Source organism: Garra rufa, chromosome 1, assembly GCF_049309525.1.
Source record: "Garra rufa chromosome 1, GarRuf1.0, whole genome shotgun sequence".
Taxonomy (NCBI): Eukaryota; Metazoa; Chordata; class Actinopteri; order Cypriniformes; family Cyprinidae; genus Garra; species Garra rufa.
Genome location: NC_133361.1, coordinates 80,940,323 through 80,954,149, shown reverse-complemented (window position 1 = coordinate 80,954,149; position 13,827 = coordinate 80,940,323). Strand labels below are relative to the sequence as shown.

At 36.2% G+C, this 13,827-nt stretch overlaps 2 protein-coding genes across 2 annotated transcripts; one reads left to right on the top strand and one right to left on the bottom strand.

Moving 5' to 3' along the window:
* Positions 1–291: 291 nt before the first annotated feature.
* Positions 292–1,744, top strand: LOC141339628 (uncharacterized). The gene is made up of 2 exons (XM_073844970.1): positions 292–391; positions 762–1,744. Exon 2 carries the CDS (start codon positions 784–786, stop codon positions 1,618–1,620), a length of 837 nt encoding a protein of 278 aa, XP_073701071.1. The 5' UTR covers positions 292–391; positions 762–783; the 3' UTR covers positions 1,621–1,744.
* A 7,255-nt stretch (positions 1,745–8,999) lies between these two features.
* LOC141320704 (uncharacterized) lies at positions 9,000–13,420 on the bottom strand. The gene is made up of 8 exons (XM_073833323.1): positions 13,327–13,420; positions 13,011–13,145; positions 12,700–12,860; positions 11,621–11,757; positions 11,443–11,536; positions 10,719–10,884; positions 9,505–9,572; positions 9,000–9,332 (listed from the first exon to the last, which is right to left on the bottom strand). The coding sequence occupies exons 1-8, from the start codon at positions 13,418–13,420 to the stop codon at positions 9,000–9,002; spliced, it is 1,188 nt and encodes a 395-aa protein (XP_073689424.1).
* Between the last annotated feature and the right edge of the window lie 407 nt (positions 13,421–13,827).

Sequence of the window (13,827 nt, the reverse complement as noted above, 5' to 3'; positions counted from 1 at the left end):
TGTGTAGCGTTCATTTCAGACCTGATGACTTTATGGATGGGACTCGTCTGAAACTTCTGAAAAAAGGTGTTTTCCCTACACTGTTTGAGTGGAACCATTACCAGGAGGAGCCGCCGAGGTTGAGTGTTTGGGAACGTCGAGAGAGACCGCTGACCCCTGATCCTGACTCGGACGTAGACCAAGAAGATATGGACTTTGATGTGGAGAGGACTGGACATGATTATTGTTCAGTTCCCGAAGCTGCAGCTGTGGACATGGTTCTACATGAAAACCAGTAGTTAAAAGGGGAGATCGAAGATCTACGGAAGCAGTTGGAGCAAACAAAGACCATACACCGCTTTGGTCTCAAGAGATTTGCTGGGTCCGATGAGGACATACGCTTTTATACAAGGTAAGATTATATTGCCTGTGGTAAGCATTTGTAATAGCGTTGCCATTGTTCTGAAAACACTAGTTCACGTTTCTGATAAATATGATTGGAGTTGGCTAAAAGTAGGCTAGTTACACTGATCAAAGTAATAACAATGTAGGCTAACATAATTATAAGTATGAACATTAGCTATTGCCTTCAACAGCAACCAGAGTTAGTTTAATCATACATACCGAATTTCATAGTTGTCATGACTCAATATGGCAAGATTGTTGTATCAGTCACTTTTAGTTCAGCATTCCTATTTCCTAAACTGGAAACCTACTACAAAGCTATGTGTATGTATGTTATGCCATGATGTGAGAACCAATGCATGTTTCTTTCTTAACAGATTTGCAACATATAACCACCTGATGGCCTTCTGGGAACTGATTGAACCGGCAACTCACAGGATGATTCGTGTCACCAGCTCCAAAGTCTTCAAGGAGCCTGGAAACACTCGGGCACTTCCTGCAATAGACGAGTTCTTCTTGTTCTTGATGCATCTTGCTTTGGGCCTCAAGCAAAAGGACCTTGGTCATCGGTTTCAAGTACATCAGACCACTGTAAGCCGCATCATAACAACCTGGGCCAACTTCCTCTACTTTGTCCTGGGGTCAGTGTGCATTTGGATGACAAAAGAGCAAGTACGAGCCCATCTGCCAGAAGAATTCCATCAATTTCGAGACACACAGGTTATCCTGGACTGCACAGAGATCCGCTGCCAAACACCTTCCTCTTTGCTACTACAAAGTGAGGTCTTTTCAAATTACAAGTCTCACTGCACTTTCAAAGCCTTAGTAGGAATGGCACCTCATGGTGCAATAACATTTGTTTCTACACTGTATGCAGGGTCTATTAGTGACCGGGAGCTGTTCAAACAGTCAGGGATCATTAACCTTCTTACCCCTGACATGGCCATCATGGTGGATAAGGGGTTTCTAATTGATAGCCTAGTGCCATGTAAAATCCACCGGCCTGTTTTTCTGACCAAAGGAAAACAAATGTCAGCTGATGAAGTGACACACACGCAGTCTGTGGCTAGGCTCAGGGTACATGTCGAACGTCTTATCCGTCGCATTAAGGAACACAAGTTGTTTGACACGGTCATCCCATTGTCCATTTCTGGTAGCATGAACCAACTGTTTACAGTGGCATGTTTGCTTGTTAACTATCAATGTGGACCACTTGTCAAGGCATGGAGCCATTGAGTCTAATGGTTTGTCACCTGTAAATATTGTACATATACTTTTGTAAATACTATGGATTTCACATTCTGTTCTGTATACCTCTGATCAACAGACAAAAGTAAGACAGTGTTTCCTTTACATATTTTATTATATATTTCATAATACATAACACAAAAGATAATCTAATGTAATATAGGTATATATATATATATATATATAGATAGATATATATATATAGATAGATAAGTGTATATATTGTATAAATGTAGTGTATGCAAATATTGTTTAGTGTAAATAACTATAAATAATACAATACATATAATGCTGTATATATATATATTTGTGTGTTTGTGTATGTACATGAGTGTTTATATATGTAAATATTGTTTAAATAAGAATAATACAATAAAAAAATAGAATACCATAAATCTAAAACTCAGACCTGAGGTATTTTTTTGTTTTGCTTTTTTGTGTGAGAGAGAGAGAGACAGAGAGAGGGAATGTGATTCTAAAATGGGTGAGTGTGTTACGGCCAATCTATTGTGTTGGTAACTTCACTCATAAATCTATCTACAGTCAAATACAATAAAATAGCAATATAATATGTTTATGTGTGGTTGTTCAAGGCACACTGAAGGCATGATGCCACCATAGGTTTGCAGAGAACTATATACAATATGCACACTTGAAAGGGCTGGTGTGGGTTGTGAGGGCCGCTGTAACTCGTGTGGCTTTTCATTTTTCCTCATGGATCTATGACAGACTGCCCTCACGCTGACCTCTCCTGTCACCTTGTTTTTTTATTGACACTGTTAGGGAAAAAGATAAATACATTTTGAAACTGGGTTACACTGTTCTTACACTGTGCTAGTTTGTCTGTTCTAATAGAGTATTGTAAAACAAAATAGCTCAGTGTTTCCCACAGAATTGAATTGTATTTGTGGTGTGGGGGTGTCAGAGTCAATAAAATGAATAGTCTATACTGTAGTTATACTGCACGACAAGTCGATCTTGACAAGTAGCTGTAACGTTATAAAAAGATCCTTGATTAACGCTTTACCCTCTCTGGTTATAGTGTGCTAACCCTGAAATCCCAACAGCATTCTAACAATATTATGTTCTAAAGGATTTCATCCCATTTCAAAAGTACAACATAGAAAATCATTGTGTGGTGATCAATTTTGATATTGTGGTGGGCCGCCACAAATTAGTCAATGTATGGGAAACACTGTAGTTAACGTTAACAAGCTCAGTCACGTCAGTTTCTTGATTATAATGTAGCATGATAACGTTAGCTACTTACCCTCATAGTTGTCGATATAGCTGCCGATGTACATTTTAAATCCCTTTTCCCGCTTGCTGTTGGGAGCGGCACATGATGTGGTCAATGTCATTTACCGTGAGATGGGGTAATTCCTGAAGACAACGACTATAAAAGAGCGCCATAGCTGTCCAGCTTCAGTCCGTGTATAAACAGGAAGTTGCTAGCGGAAGTTGCCAGCCCAGTACACGCGAACCCGGAACTGTGACGTGCATGGAGCGTATAGTAGCAGCAATGAAAATGGGAAACATCTCTGCATTTTAAGTTGCACCTGATGATAATAAAATCTGAAATATTAAAAAAAGTGTGAAAACGCAAATATACTCACAAAATAATGTTTATGGATGTTCAAACACTACACACCTTCTTCGTGAACAGCTGTTTTCAGATGATCCTCCACATGTTTTTTGACACTGTACAAGTCCACTGGTTTGTAGACCCAGGTTTCGCAAAATGGGCAGTGATATTTATCACAGCATGAAATGCATTGTACTATTTTTATGTTTTCTCCTTTTCTAAGGACAGTAGCATGCCTCTAAACAAAAGCACATTCACAGTCAAGTAAAGGTTTCTATATCTCACATTTACAGGATTTCTGCCAGTCACATGAAGGTAAATTTAAGAGGTAACACTTTACAATAAGGTGCCAATGGTTAATATTAGTTAATGTATTAATTAACACGAACTAACAATGAACAATACATTTGTTACAGTATCTATTAATCTTTGTTAATGTTAGTTATAATGTTAGTGAAAAAGATGACAACATTTTTTTGCAACGCATGTTGGCATTCAATGGCATCAATCAATGACATTACTTCATTAATATAAGTCTTTCTGCTCTATTTTAAGACATCCTTATAGGCTAATTTTAGGCGAAATAAGATTTTAAAGACTCTTTAAAGACCAGCAGAATCCCTGTCACGTCAAATACTAACACATCATAAAACATGTCATAAATGTTTGAAATCGCACACATGACACTCTCTATGATTATGACCAAAGCATCCTTACAACTAAAAGCCGTTAACACAAACACATATTTTATTTTTTAAACATAAGTAAATTAATGTTCTTTGACTTACTGCCACCGAATCTCGAATCCACCATACATCCGGAAGTTAATGAACATGTACATGCGCACACTGCGCAGTTACGCCAGTAAGTATGGTGCGCATGCGTGTTATAGACATACCATACGTCACTTTGTGCATGCGCGGTAAACACATACGTGACGTAGGTACCTGACGTCACCTCGCTACATTCTGCAGCGAGGGGTGTCTCACTTTTACCAGCAGCTATAGATCATGCAAACTGCAAAAGGCAAGTCCTTTTTACTATAATATAAAGCTCTACAGACTGTTACGCTAGTTACATTAAGATACAGTGTACTAAAGTGATATGCTAATCGCGATTACATATCTTAGTATCCTACCAGTGTGTGTTACTGTGTTTTGTTAGTATGAGCTAATACTGTTAGCTGCGGCTAGGCGGTAACGTTATATTTATGTCTTGCCGAATATATGTAGTGAAAGAAATCTGCAGCTCACTTGAATAGTCAAATACAGACAGTTTACTTAAGATGTAATTGACCTAAATACAGTCAATAATGATTTGATTCAAGATTAACAAACCAGGTTAGGTGTCAGTTACTGGATCTGTGCATTTTCTTCTTAAAGTTACAGCAGTATAATTAAGCCTAACGTTACCAGTCGGTCTTAATTATAATCAAGCAACAAAATACTAAAGAGAAAATCATTAAATGTACTTAACTTGCCTTTGTATTAGTCCTATTGTTTGTAACGTTAATTTGCTACTTTGATCGTATGTTGAATGAAATACAATATTATAAATAATTATAATGTTATATATTACTATTGTGAAATAATATAGTCATATCGTGCACCCATGCAAGTTTTAAGATCAAACTCACAAAATGTGACAGAACTTCAAAATGAGTAACCTAAGAACATTGTTATGTGAACTCATCTGACAGAGAGAGGACCTGAAAGCATGATCATTGGACTCCATGGAGAAGAATACGTAAACCAGGATTTTGGATCAGCTGTGCAGATTTGGTATGGAGCCAGTGAGTACATTTTCGCAAGCCCATGTCTGTCAGTAAGTAGATAATGTCTTATCAAACAAAGTAATTTTTAGTTAATGATTGCTTGTGTGTGTGTTTCCCCTTATGATCCAGAAGTTTTGGGAATGAAAATCTTCTACTACATGATCTTCAGAGGAAGTAAGTATTTATTTCTAACATTAAGACACACTAACATTAATTTGTTTTTAAAGGAATGTTCGTAGTATTTTTTAAATTTGTTTTACATTAGTTTTTTATTTGTTTTTACCCCCAGCTGATTCAGCTGATTCCTGGCCATTTGGAGGAGGACTGCTCTTTATCTGGTCTGTCTGTCACTTCTGGTGCAGAGTCATGGACCTTTTGTTGTATGTTTCGGTTTTACTTATTATCACACTACATTATTTATCAGAGCTACAGTGGTGCCCAAAATTATTAGAACACTAGTATTTTAACTACCTTAACTAATGGTTTAAACTTAGTTATTTCTATCATTTGCTATAGAGTGTCAGTATGAAATATCAGTTTACATTTCCAAGCGTTCATTTTGCCATTAATTATGATAATCAGTGACACAATAAGTATGAAAACAAACAGCGCTTCACACAGAGGTCTAATCTTATCATTTAAATCCAGAAGAACTGTGGCAACATCTCCAAGATGCTTAAAGAAACCTACCAGCAAAGCAGTACTGTTAAAAGTTTTAAGCACTTGTGTACAAATTCTGTAAAATGAGAATGTTGATAAAAATATCATAAATGTTTTCTTTATCAATTAACTTCTTTTAACTAAATTAAATCAACATTTGGTGTGACCATCATCCTGTGTTTGAAGCAGCTTTTGCACTAGGGGCACTTGCGGATAGTTTTTCAGGTTTGCAGGTGGGTCTCTTGAAGCATCTTGGAGACGTTGCCACAGTTCTTCTAGATTTAATCTGTCTCAGTTTGTTCTGTTTCTTCATGTCATTCTGTGCAGAATGGATGATGATATGATCAGATCTCTGTTTGGAGCACTGGCTGTTGTCAAACAAAAGTCTTACTGGATTATTACATTTAATGGCAAAATTAATGTTTAGAAATATAAAATAAAATTACCCATTGAAACACTACAGCAAAAGATAGACATAACTGAATTAAAATCATTTTTAGCTGGTAAAAATACTACACAGCAAAAAGTCCAGTGTTGAATTAACTCTCACAGAGTTGATTTCAACACTTTTTCAGAGTTTATATAGCTCCACACTCTCTGGAGTTAAATTAACACTTTTGAAATAGTTAAATATTTAACACTATACCAGAGTTCCTTATTTAACTCTGAAAAAGTGTTAAAATAACACCAAAAGGAATACAGAAAAAAACAACACTGTTTCAGAGTTGCATGTTTTAGGTGGGTAGAATTACTTACACTGAAACAAACTTTAATAAACTTAAAACAGTTAAATGAACTCCACCACACAAAAAAATATTTCCATCAATTTGTTTATTTTCAATTCTCCCTTGTAGTGCAATTTCAAGTTGAATTAAAACATTACAAAAGAAGGTATTACATACAAACTTTCATCCGCAACACTGTATGAACTTTGAATATCAAATGGTTTATAAAATTGGATCTCTGACATTTTTATGATGCACCTTTCCTCACTTCGCAGTACTCTGAATGCATGAAGGTGCTCATCAAAATTCTCTGTAAATAGCTTGTTTGCCAACAGATAAATGTGATTGTCAACCAAAAGTACATCACTTATTTGACAAAAGACTGGCATGTCATTTTCCATTGCACTGCAAATAACAAGTCCACCTCTATATTCTACACCATCAACTTTAACCCAACTGGTTGAGAAAACATCTTTTGACAAGCTTATTTGAAGTATTTCATTGTTGACCACAGCTTCATCTGTAAGAGGAAATGATTTAATTGGCCCAAACTCTTTATGTTTGAGGGTGAAGGTTTCCCAATGATATGCAATGGAAATCTGATGCTTTTTAGCAAATGATTTTGTTATGTTTTTGAAATTTGTAAAAAAATCTTTGAATACTTTATGTTTGGCCTCGAACCTCATTGACCACATATATAATAAGGGGCCAATTTTCCTTATAGTAGAGGGATAATGGATCATGAAATGATGCTTAGGGATTAAATTTTTATGTTGATACAAGTACTTAAATAGTTTGTGGTGGTCAGCAATTAAGTGCTTCAAATAAACTGTCATGCCTGAAGTAAGACAAGGTGAAAACACAATGTTCATTATTTCAAGTAACAACAACAACAATCTCCAGTGTTGGTCTCCTGGAGGAACAATGTCTCCAAACAAAAGTGGGCAATTTTTCACAAGACATAATGTCTGAATAGAATTTAAACCAATCCCATTTCCAGCAGTCTCCAACAGAACCTTTGTGGGCCGGTTTTTACGTTCTAAAAATCCATAATCAAAAGAATAAATCCTTGAAAGTAAATCCTCTTCAGATATAAAGTTTTGTGTGAGATGTCCAAAAAGCAACTTCATTTCGTACTGAGCCACACCTTCAAGAAGGTCATGCATTATATCAAATGAGTAGTTATTGGAAACATGAAAATACTTCAACGTATTAAGTGTAGAATTTTTTTTCAAACCATACAGTGACTTCAATTGTGGGTTTTCCTGGAGGGACTGGCAGTGCATTTCAAAGATTTCTTTTCCACGAAGGATCACCTTAGGATCGTCCTCACTGTATACAGTTTGACAGTCATTCTTTTCAATTAAACAAAGGCGACAGAAATGATGACTACTAAATGACTCATTAAAACCCAGAATTGAGTGCATGCCAAGATTATCTCCAGTGATCTGTGCAATGGTGCCATATATCTGCTCATCTGAAAATGGAAGACTTAATCCTTGGCTTTCCAGTATTTTTATATCATTTAGCAGTGGTGCCAATATAACATCAAAACTGTACTTACTTAGATCTTGTGTGTGAAAAAGTGATAACAAATGAATGTTCATCAGAATGGAATTAAATTTTGGGGGCAAGTTTCTTACAATAAAATATAGACAACCAATTTTGTGAATTCCACGTTTGGAGCCAAGGGGGTTTGCAGGTTCAAAGTCGTCATAGTATATCTGTAATTGTAATGCATGCTTTTTTGTTGCAAACAAAGGGTGAGTTTTAAAATAAGTTCCATCGCTAAAATCTGTAAGAGTGTCAGGCTCGGATCTACAGTCTTTCCTTAGGAGATCACAAATTTCTGAATTTCGGCACATGAATTTTAATGTTTCCAAAATTGGCACATATATAAATGTATCCTTCACTGGTACTTGGTCATAAGTACCAGACTGCTGATTAAGTCTGCTGTCATATCGAACACCAAGTGTTATCTCAACTGGCTCCACAACACCCCATTTTTCTTTAAAGTATTTATTTCGTTTCCATTCAGTATTCAGATTTGTGAATGGATTTTCCATTTTTTTAAAAGACTCGTTTATCACAGATTTGTAGGGGTCACTTTTAGGTAAAGATGAAAGCACGTTATGCTTTGCTTGTGAGTGAAGCTCATCTGTTAGTTCCTCTAAATCTCCCACAATTGAGGTCACTAAACTGTTTGGAATCCCACTTGATTGTAATTTGGCTACAATGTTTTCACACAATTCTTTAGTTGAATCTTTAGTAAGCTCTGAATCACTGTTCTGAGAGGAATCACTGGAACAAGGAGATTGGATTTGGTCATCCAAAGTATCTACTTGAGATGAACATGCAACTGGCTCACTTGGGGAACATGCAACAGTTGAATTTTGAGCAATTTGCTGAACATTGCTATGAACATTATTAAGATGCTTACGAAAACCTGCATATGTTTGGAACTGATGCCTACAACCTTGTTGAGAACAAATCAATTTGAACTTAGTTCCTGGAAAGTAACTATGTTCACCTCTTAAATGTGAAATCAGCTTTTGACTGCTTGGTTGCTGTTTCTGACAAATGAAACAGGTCAGCATTCTCTCATTATCCTAATACTTTGAAATTAAGATAAGGTTACTGTCTGGTTAAGTAATCTGGCTCTCAAGTCCCTGACTCTAGGTGACTCTTTCATTTTCCCAACATCAATGTTGTATAGAGTTGTCTGCAGGAATGTGTAAAAGCTCACAAGTGCACTGTCATAAGACAAGTTAAACACAAAATGTGCCTTGAAAAGTTCGTCAAAAGCCCCAAGGGAGCGGTTTGCCTGGCATGGGATAAGATGCTTATCCAAGGTGATGTAGAAGGTGTCAATCATGCTTTTCTGACGCCCAACAGCAAGGAGGTACGGATGCTGACGCTGGTTGTTGTTGAGATGCTCCTCCAAACTGCAGCATGACTAGGGTTGAGATGAACACTGAATATTAGACATGAACATAATGTGTAGTCACAGAAAACTACATGATAAAAGTGATTGCTCAAACATTGACTCATTGGTTAGTTAAATATGGGAATGCCTCAGTCTCATGCATGTTTGAGCAACCCACAACACATTATTATAATGCCAGTACCTTATGAAAGACAACAAGTCTTTCAACAGCATCACATGCACTAATTTTTGGAGACTTCAGTCCTCCTGGTGGTGGTGGAAGGAGATGTATCAGTAACAGAAGGGATGCCATTTCCTGGTCGTAGAGACCTGGTCATAAAGACAAAGAAACACATGAATTTATTAACTGAAAACATCAAATGTAATTAGCAACTAAATAAGTTTAAGGACTTTTGTTCATGTTTAGCCTAAAATTTGTTTTCCAGATTGAACAAATTATTCCAGGAAGCGGTGGGAAAAAAGATATTAAAACAAGTATTTTCACCAGCTGAAAATGGTTTTAAGTCAGTTAATTCTATTTTTCACTGTAGTGTGTCAGTAGGAAATATCAGTTTACATTTCCAAGCATTCATTTTTACCATTATTGTAATAAATCAGTGAGATTTTTGTCTGGCTACAGCCATTGCTCCACACAGAGATCTGATCTCATGATCATCCAGTCTGTCTGAAATGACATGAAGAACAGAACAAACTGAGACAGACTAAATTCAGAAGAACTGTAGCAACATCTCCAAGATTTTTCAAGAAACCTTCCTGCAAAGCTACAGTGCTTGTAAAAGTTTTACAAGCACTGTTTGTCTATTACTGTAAAATTAAGATAAATATAATGTAATATATAGATTTTTTTGAATCAATTAGCTTCTATTAACTGAATTATGTCAACATTTGCTGTGAGCATCCGTTGCATTTAAAGCAGCTTTTAACCTCTGTGCACTTTTTTTCAGGTAGCTTTGCAGGTGGGTTTCTTGAAGCGTCTTGGAGACGTTGCCACACTTCTTCTGGATTTATTCTATCTTAGTTTGCTCTGTTTCTTCATGTCATTCCAGACAGACTGGATGATGATGAGATCAGATCTCCATGTGGAGCACTGGCTGTTTGCAGACAAAAACCTCACTGGATTATTACAATTAATGGCAAAATAAGTGTTTGTAAATGTAAACTGATATTTCATACTTACACACTACAGCAAAAGACTGAAATAACTGACTTAAAATCATTTTTAGCTGATAAATACTATTGTTCTAATAATTTTGGCCAGCACTGTTGGTTGTGATGTTTGGTCGTTTTAATGTTTTTGTCATCAAAACAATACCTGAAGTAAATGTAACTGCAAATATAGCAAATGCTTAAACAACAAGTAAATCAAACACAACTTACTTCTTGACTCGTCAAGATCACTTCCTTGTGGTCTTTCTGCTGACAGCAACAACTGGCTCAACTCTGCTGTTGAAGTAAGGCGCTTGGCCTCTTTTATGACATTTGCCCTGAAGAATGTGTCCCACTTTTGAAGTAGCCGGGAAGATGTCTCTTCATCAAACAGGAGATTAAAATCTTGCTCCACCTTTAAGAAAGATGATGTTAAACTCTAAACAACACTTACAAATTGTACACCTTTGAAAACATATTACTCCAGACCTACCAGTCCTTTTGTATCTAGGAATCTCGGAAAGGTGGATAGGATATGAACACTAGAGCCTGGATCTTTAACAAGCTTCTGTCGATGCTGAAAGGTCTCTCTCATCTTCTGGAAAATTACAGACTTGTCTGTGGTATGGTTGAGCAAAGACATGGCTTCTTTGCAAGCATCCCCATCAAGTTGCCCTTCAAAATTAGTAGGCCTTTGGCATTTTGGACCTCCTGGTAAACCATCAAGAGGGCTGTCTGATGGCACAGATTCTCGACGAATCTTCCTGTGGACTGTTTTCAAACGCCATGTGATGTATCCAGTGTTGCTTGCAGCATCGTAGAAGTGCTCCTAAAATAGAATTTTTTTTAGTCCTTTGTCATGTTCAGGCCAAAATATCAAAGAATCTAATTTCAATGTCATAGAAACTCCCTGTGTCTTAGCATTGCAAGTATGATATTAAAGTGCCATGCAAAAAATAACAAAGACTATTACATAGCCTTTCTTGGAATATGGATCTCTGAGGGAAGGGAACAGCTTCACTATGCCAAGAGCATACTGTTCTCTGATTACTTTAGTAGGGAGTTGCCTAAGAGAAGATATCAAATTAGTAATCTTAATTTACACAAAGACCATGCAGTTATTAAGAGAAAAAAACATTGAAAACAAGTACCCATGTTTTTCAATCATATCAGCCACCAGTATGTTAATCATTTGTCTTCTTCTGGCATCGGTCAGGGTGTCTGTTGCTTGATACTCCTGTAGCACTGCTTCACCACCAGACTTGATTTTCAGCACATCTTCAACCAACTAATAAAAAATAAACATGACAACAGCGATTAACAAATTTCTAGAGACTTGGGTGGGGGGGGGGTGTTAAAGGGTTAGTTCACTGAGAAATAAAAATTCTCTCATTAATTTGTCACAATGTTGGTGTTCCAAACCTGAGAGACTTTTGTTCTTATTCAGAACACAAATTAATATTTCAATGAAATCTGAGAGCTTTCTGGACCTTTAGTTGACAACCAAAGGGACTATGACTTTCAAAGTCCAGAAAGTTAGTAAAGAAATCATTAAAACAACTAATGTGTCTCCAGTTGTTTAACCTACATTTTAAGAAGTGACATGAGTGCTTTTTTTGCACAAAAAACATAGTTTCATAATTTAACAATATATTTACACAATTTACAAAATATTACTTTAAATATGCCTTTACTAAACTTTCTAGACTTTGAAAGTGGCAGCTGCTTAGTTTGTCAATGGAGGTACAGAAAGCTCTCATTTTATTACAAATATCTTTATTTGTGTTCTTAAGTTGAACAGAATCTTCTGCATTTGGAATAACACAAGAGTGAGTAATTAATGACTGAATTTCCGGTCCCACTTTACATTAGGTGGCCTTAACTACTGTGTACTTACATTTTAATTAATCATTTGGTATAATGTACTTATTGTGTACATGCATGTTTTTACATTGTACTTATCTTTTTTTTTTTTTTAAACATTATGCAATTGCATTTGTAATTAATTTCTGTAATTACCACTGTTGACCCATTCCTTACACCCTAACCCACCCTTAAACCTACCCATACCACCAAACCTGTCCCTAACCTTACCTATTACCCACCTTAATAGAAGCAATCATGATTTACAATGCAAGATGACCACATTAAGTACATTGTACTTATTTTTTGATGTAAGTACATAATAGTTAAGGCCACCTAATATAAAGTGTGACCGAATTTTCATTACGGATGAATTCTCCTCAAGAGACTCAAGCACCTGTTTTGCTGATAGTGCATATGCTTCCTCAGTTCTTTGTCTCTTGTTAGGGACCTCATCAATGATTACAGTTGATGCACTTGAGCCGCTGCTCGAGTCAGACATCTCACAAGAAATTGAGTCAGAAAACTCTAGAGAATCAGATATTAACATATTATCAACATATTACATATATTTTGCAGACCAGCACAAGTATCAGAAACATGAAATTGCTCATTTATCATATTCTGAGTGCTTTATAATACTTTATTAAAACCCTATACAAATTCAATAAAACTCACCATCATTTGTGAAAACTTTCAGCACCACATTGCCCTGACCAATGACGTCACTGAATATTTCAGCATCAACTTCGGTCCCGGTTGCATCCTTGTATATAACTTTTGCATCTGGTGGCAAGCAAAATCTCTCGATGACTAAAAAAGATGAGAGGATAAAATTGAATGTGCTTTTTAAATCATTCTGAAGCAAGCAGACAGAATTTGGCTTATTTAAAGAAAATGAATTGCAATGTATCTGAAATCAGGCTCTGATAGCTAGAAAGATACATTAGATAATCTTTTAACATAATTTTATTCACGTGAAAATAAAACAAACCTTTTAGATGAAATTGCAGAAAGTCAAACTGCCCTTCAATACAATCCAGCTTCACATACTTCTGTTGTTCGCCGTACTTGACCTGGACCAGCATCTTAACTGAGACATGCAAGGTGTTTGACAAATCAAATCGGTGTAAATGAAGATTTCCATAGGGCTGCAAAACATCGTTTCAGCATTACATCAAATTGTACTGATGCAATAGTCACATCGCTGAGCCAGTGTGGCCACAACCTTGACAGAAAACCGCGACGTCCTTTAAGATTTTTTTTTTCTTCAGTGCGATTATTTAACCACACTATTTTAATAAAAACAAGCCTTTGATATACTTTCGCTTCAAGCTTGTAATGCCCTTCCTTTATAAAGTTACAGATGGTTGCAGTTGCTAATTACATGGATATACTGTCCTGGCATTAAACACGGCTTTGTAAAGAATATCGTTGCATCTTTTTAAGTTAAGCACCACATTAAGTCGTGGCTAACTTGTGTTAATTTGACCCC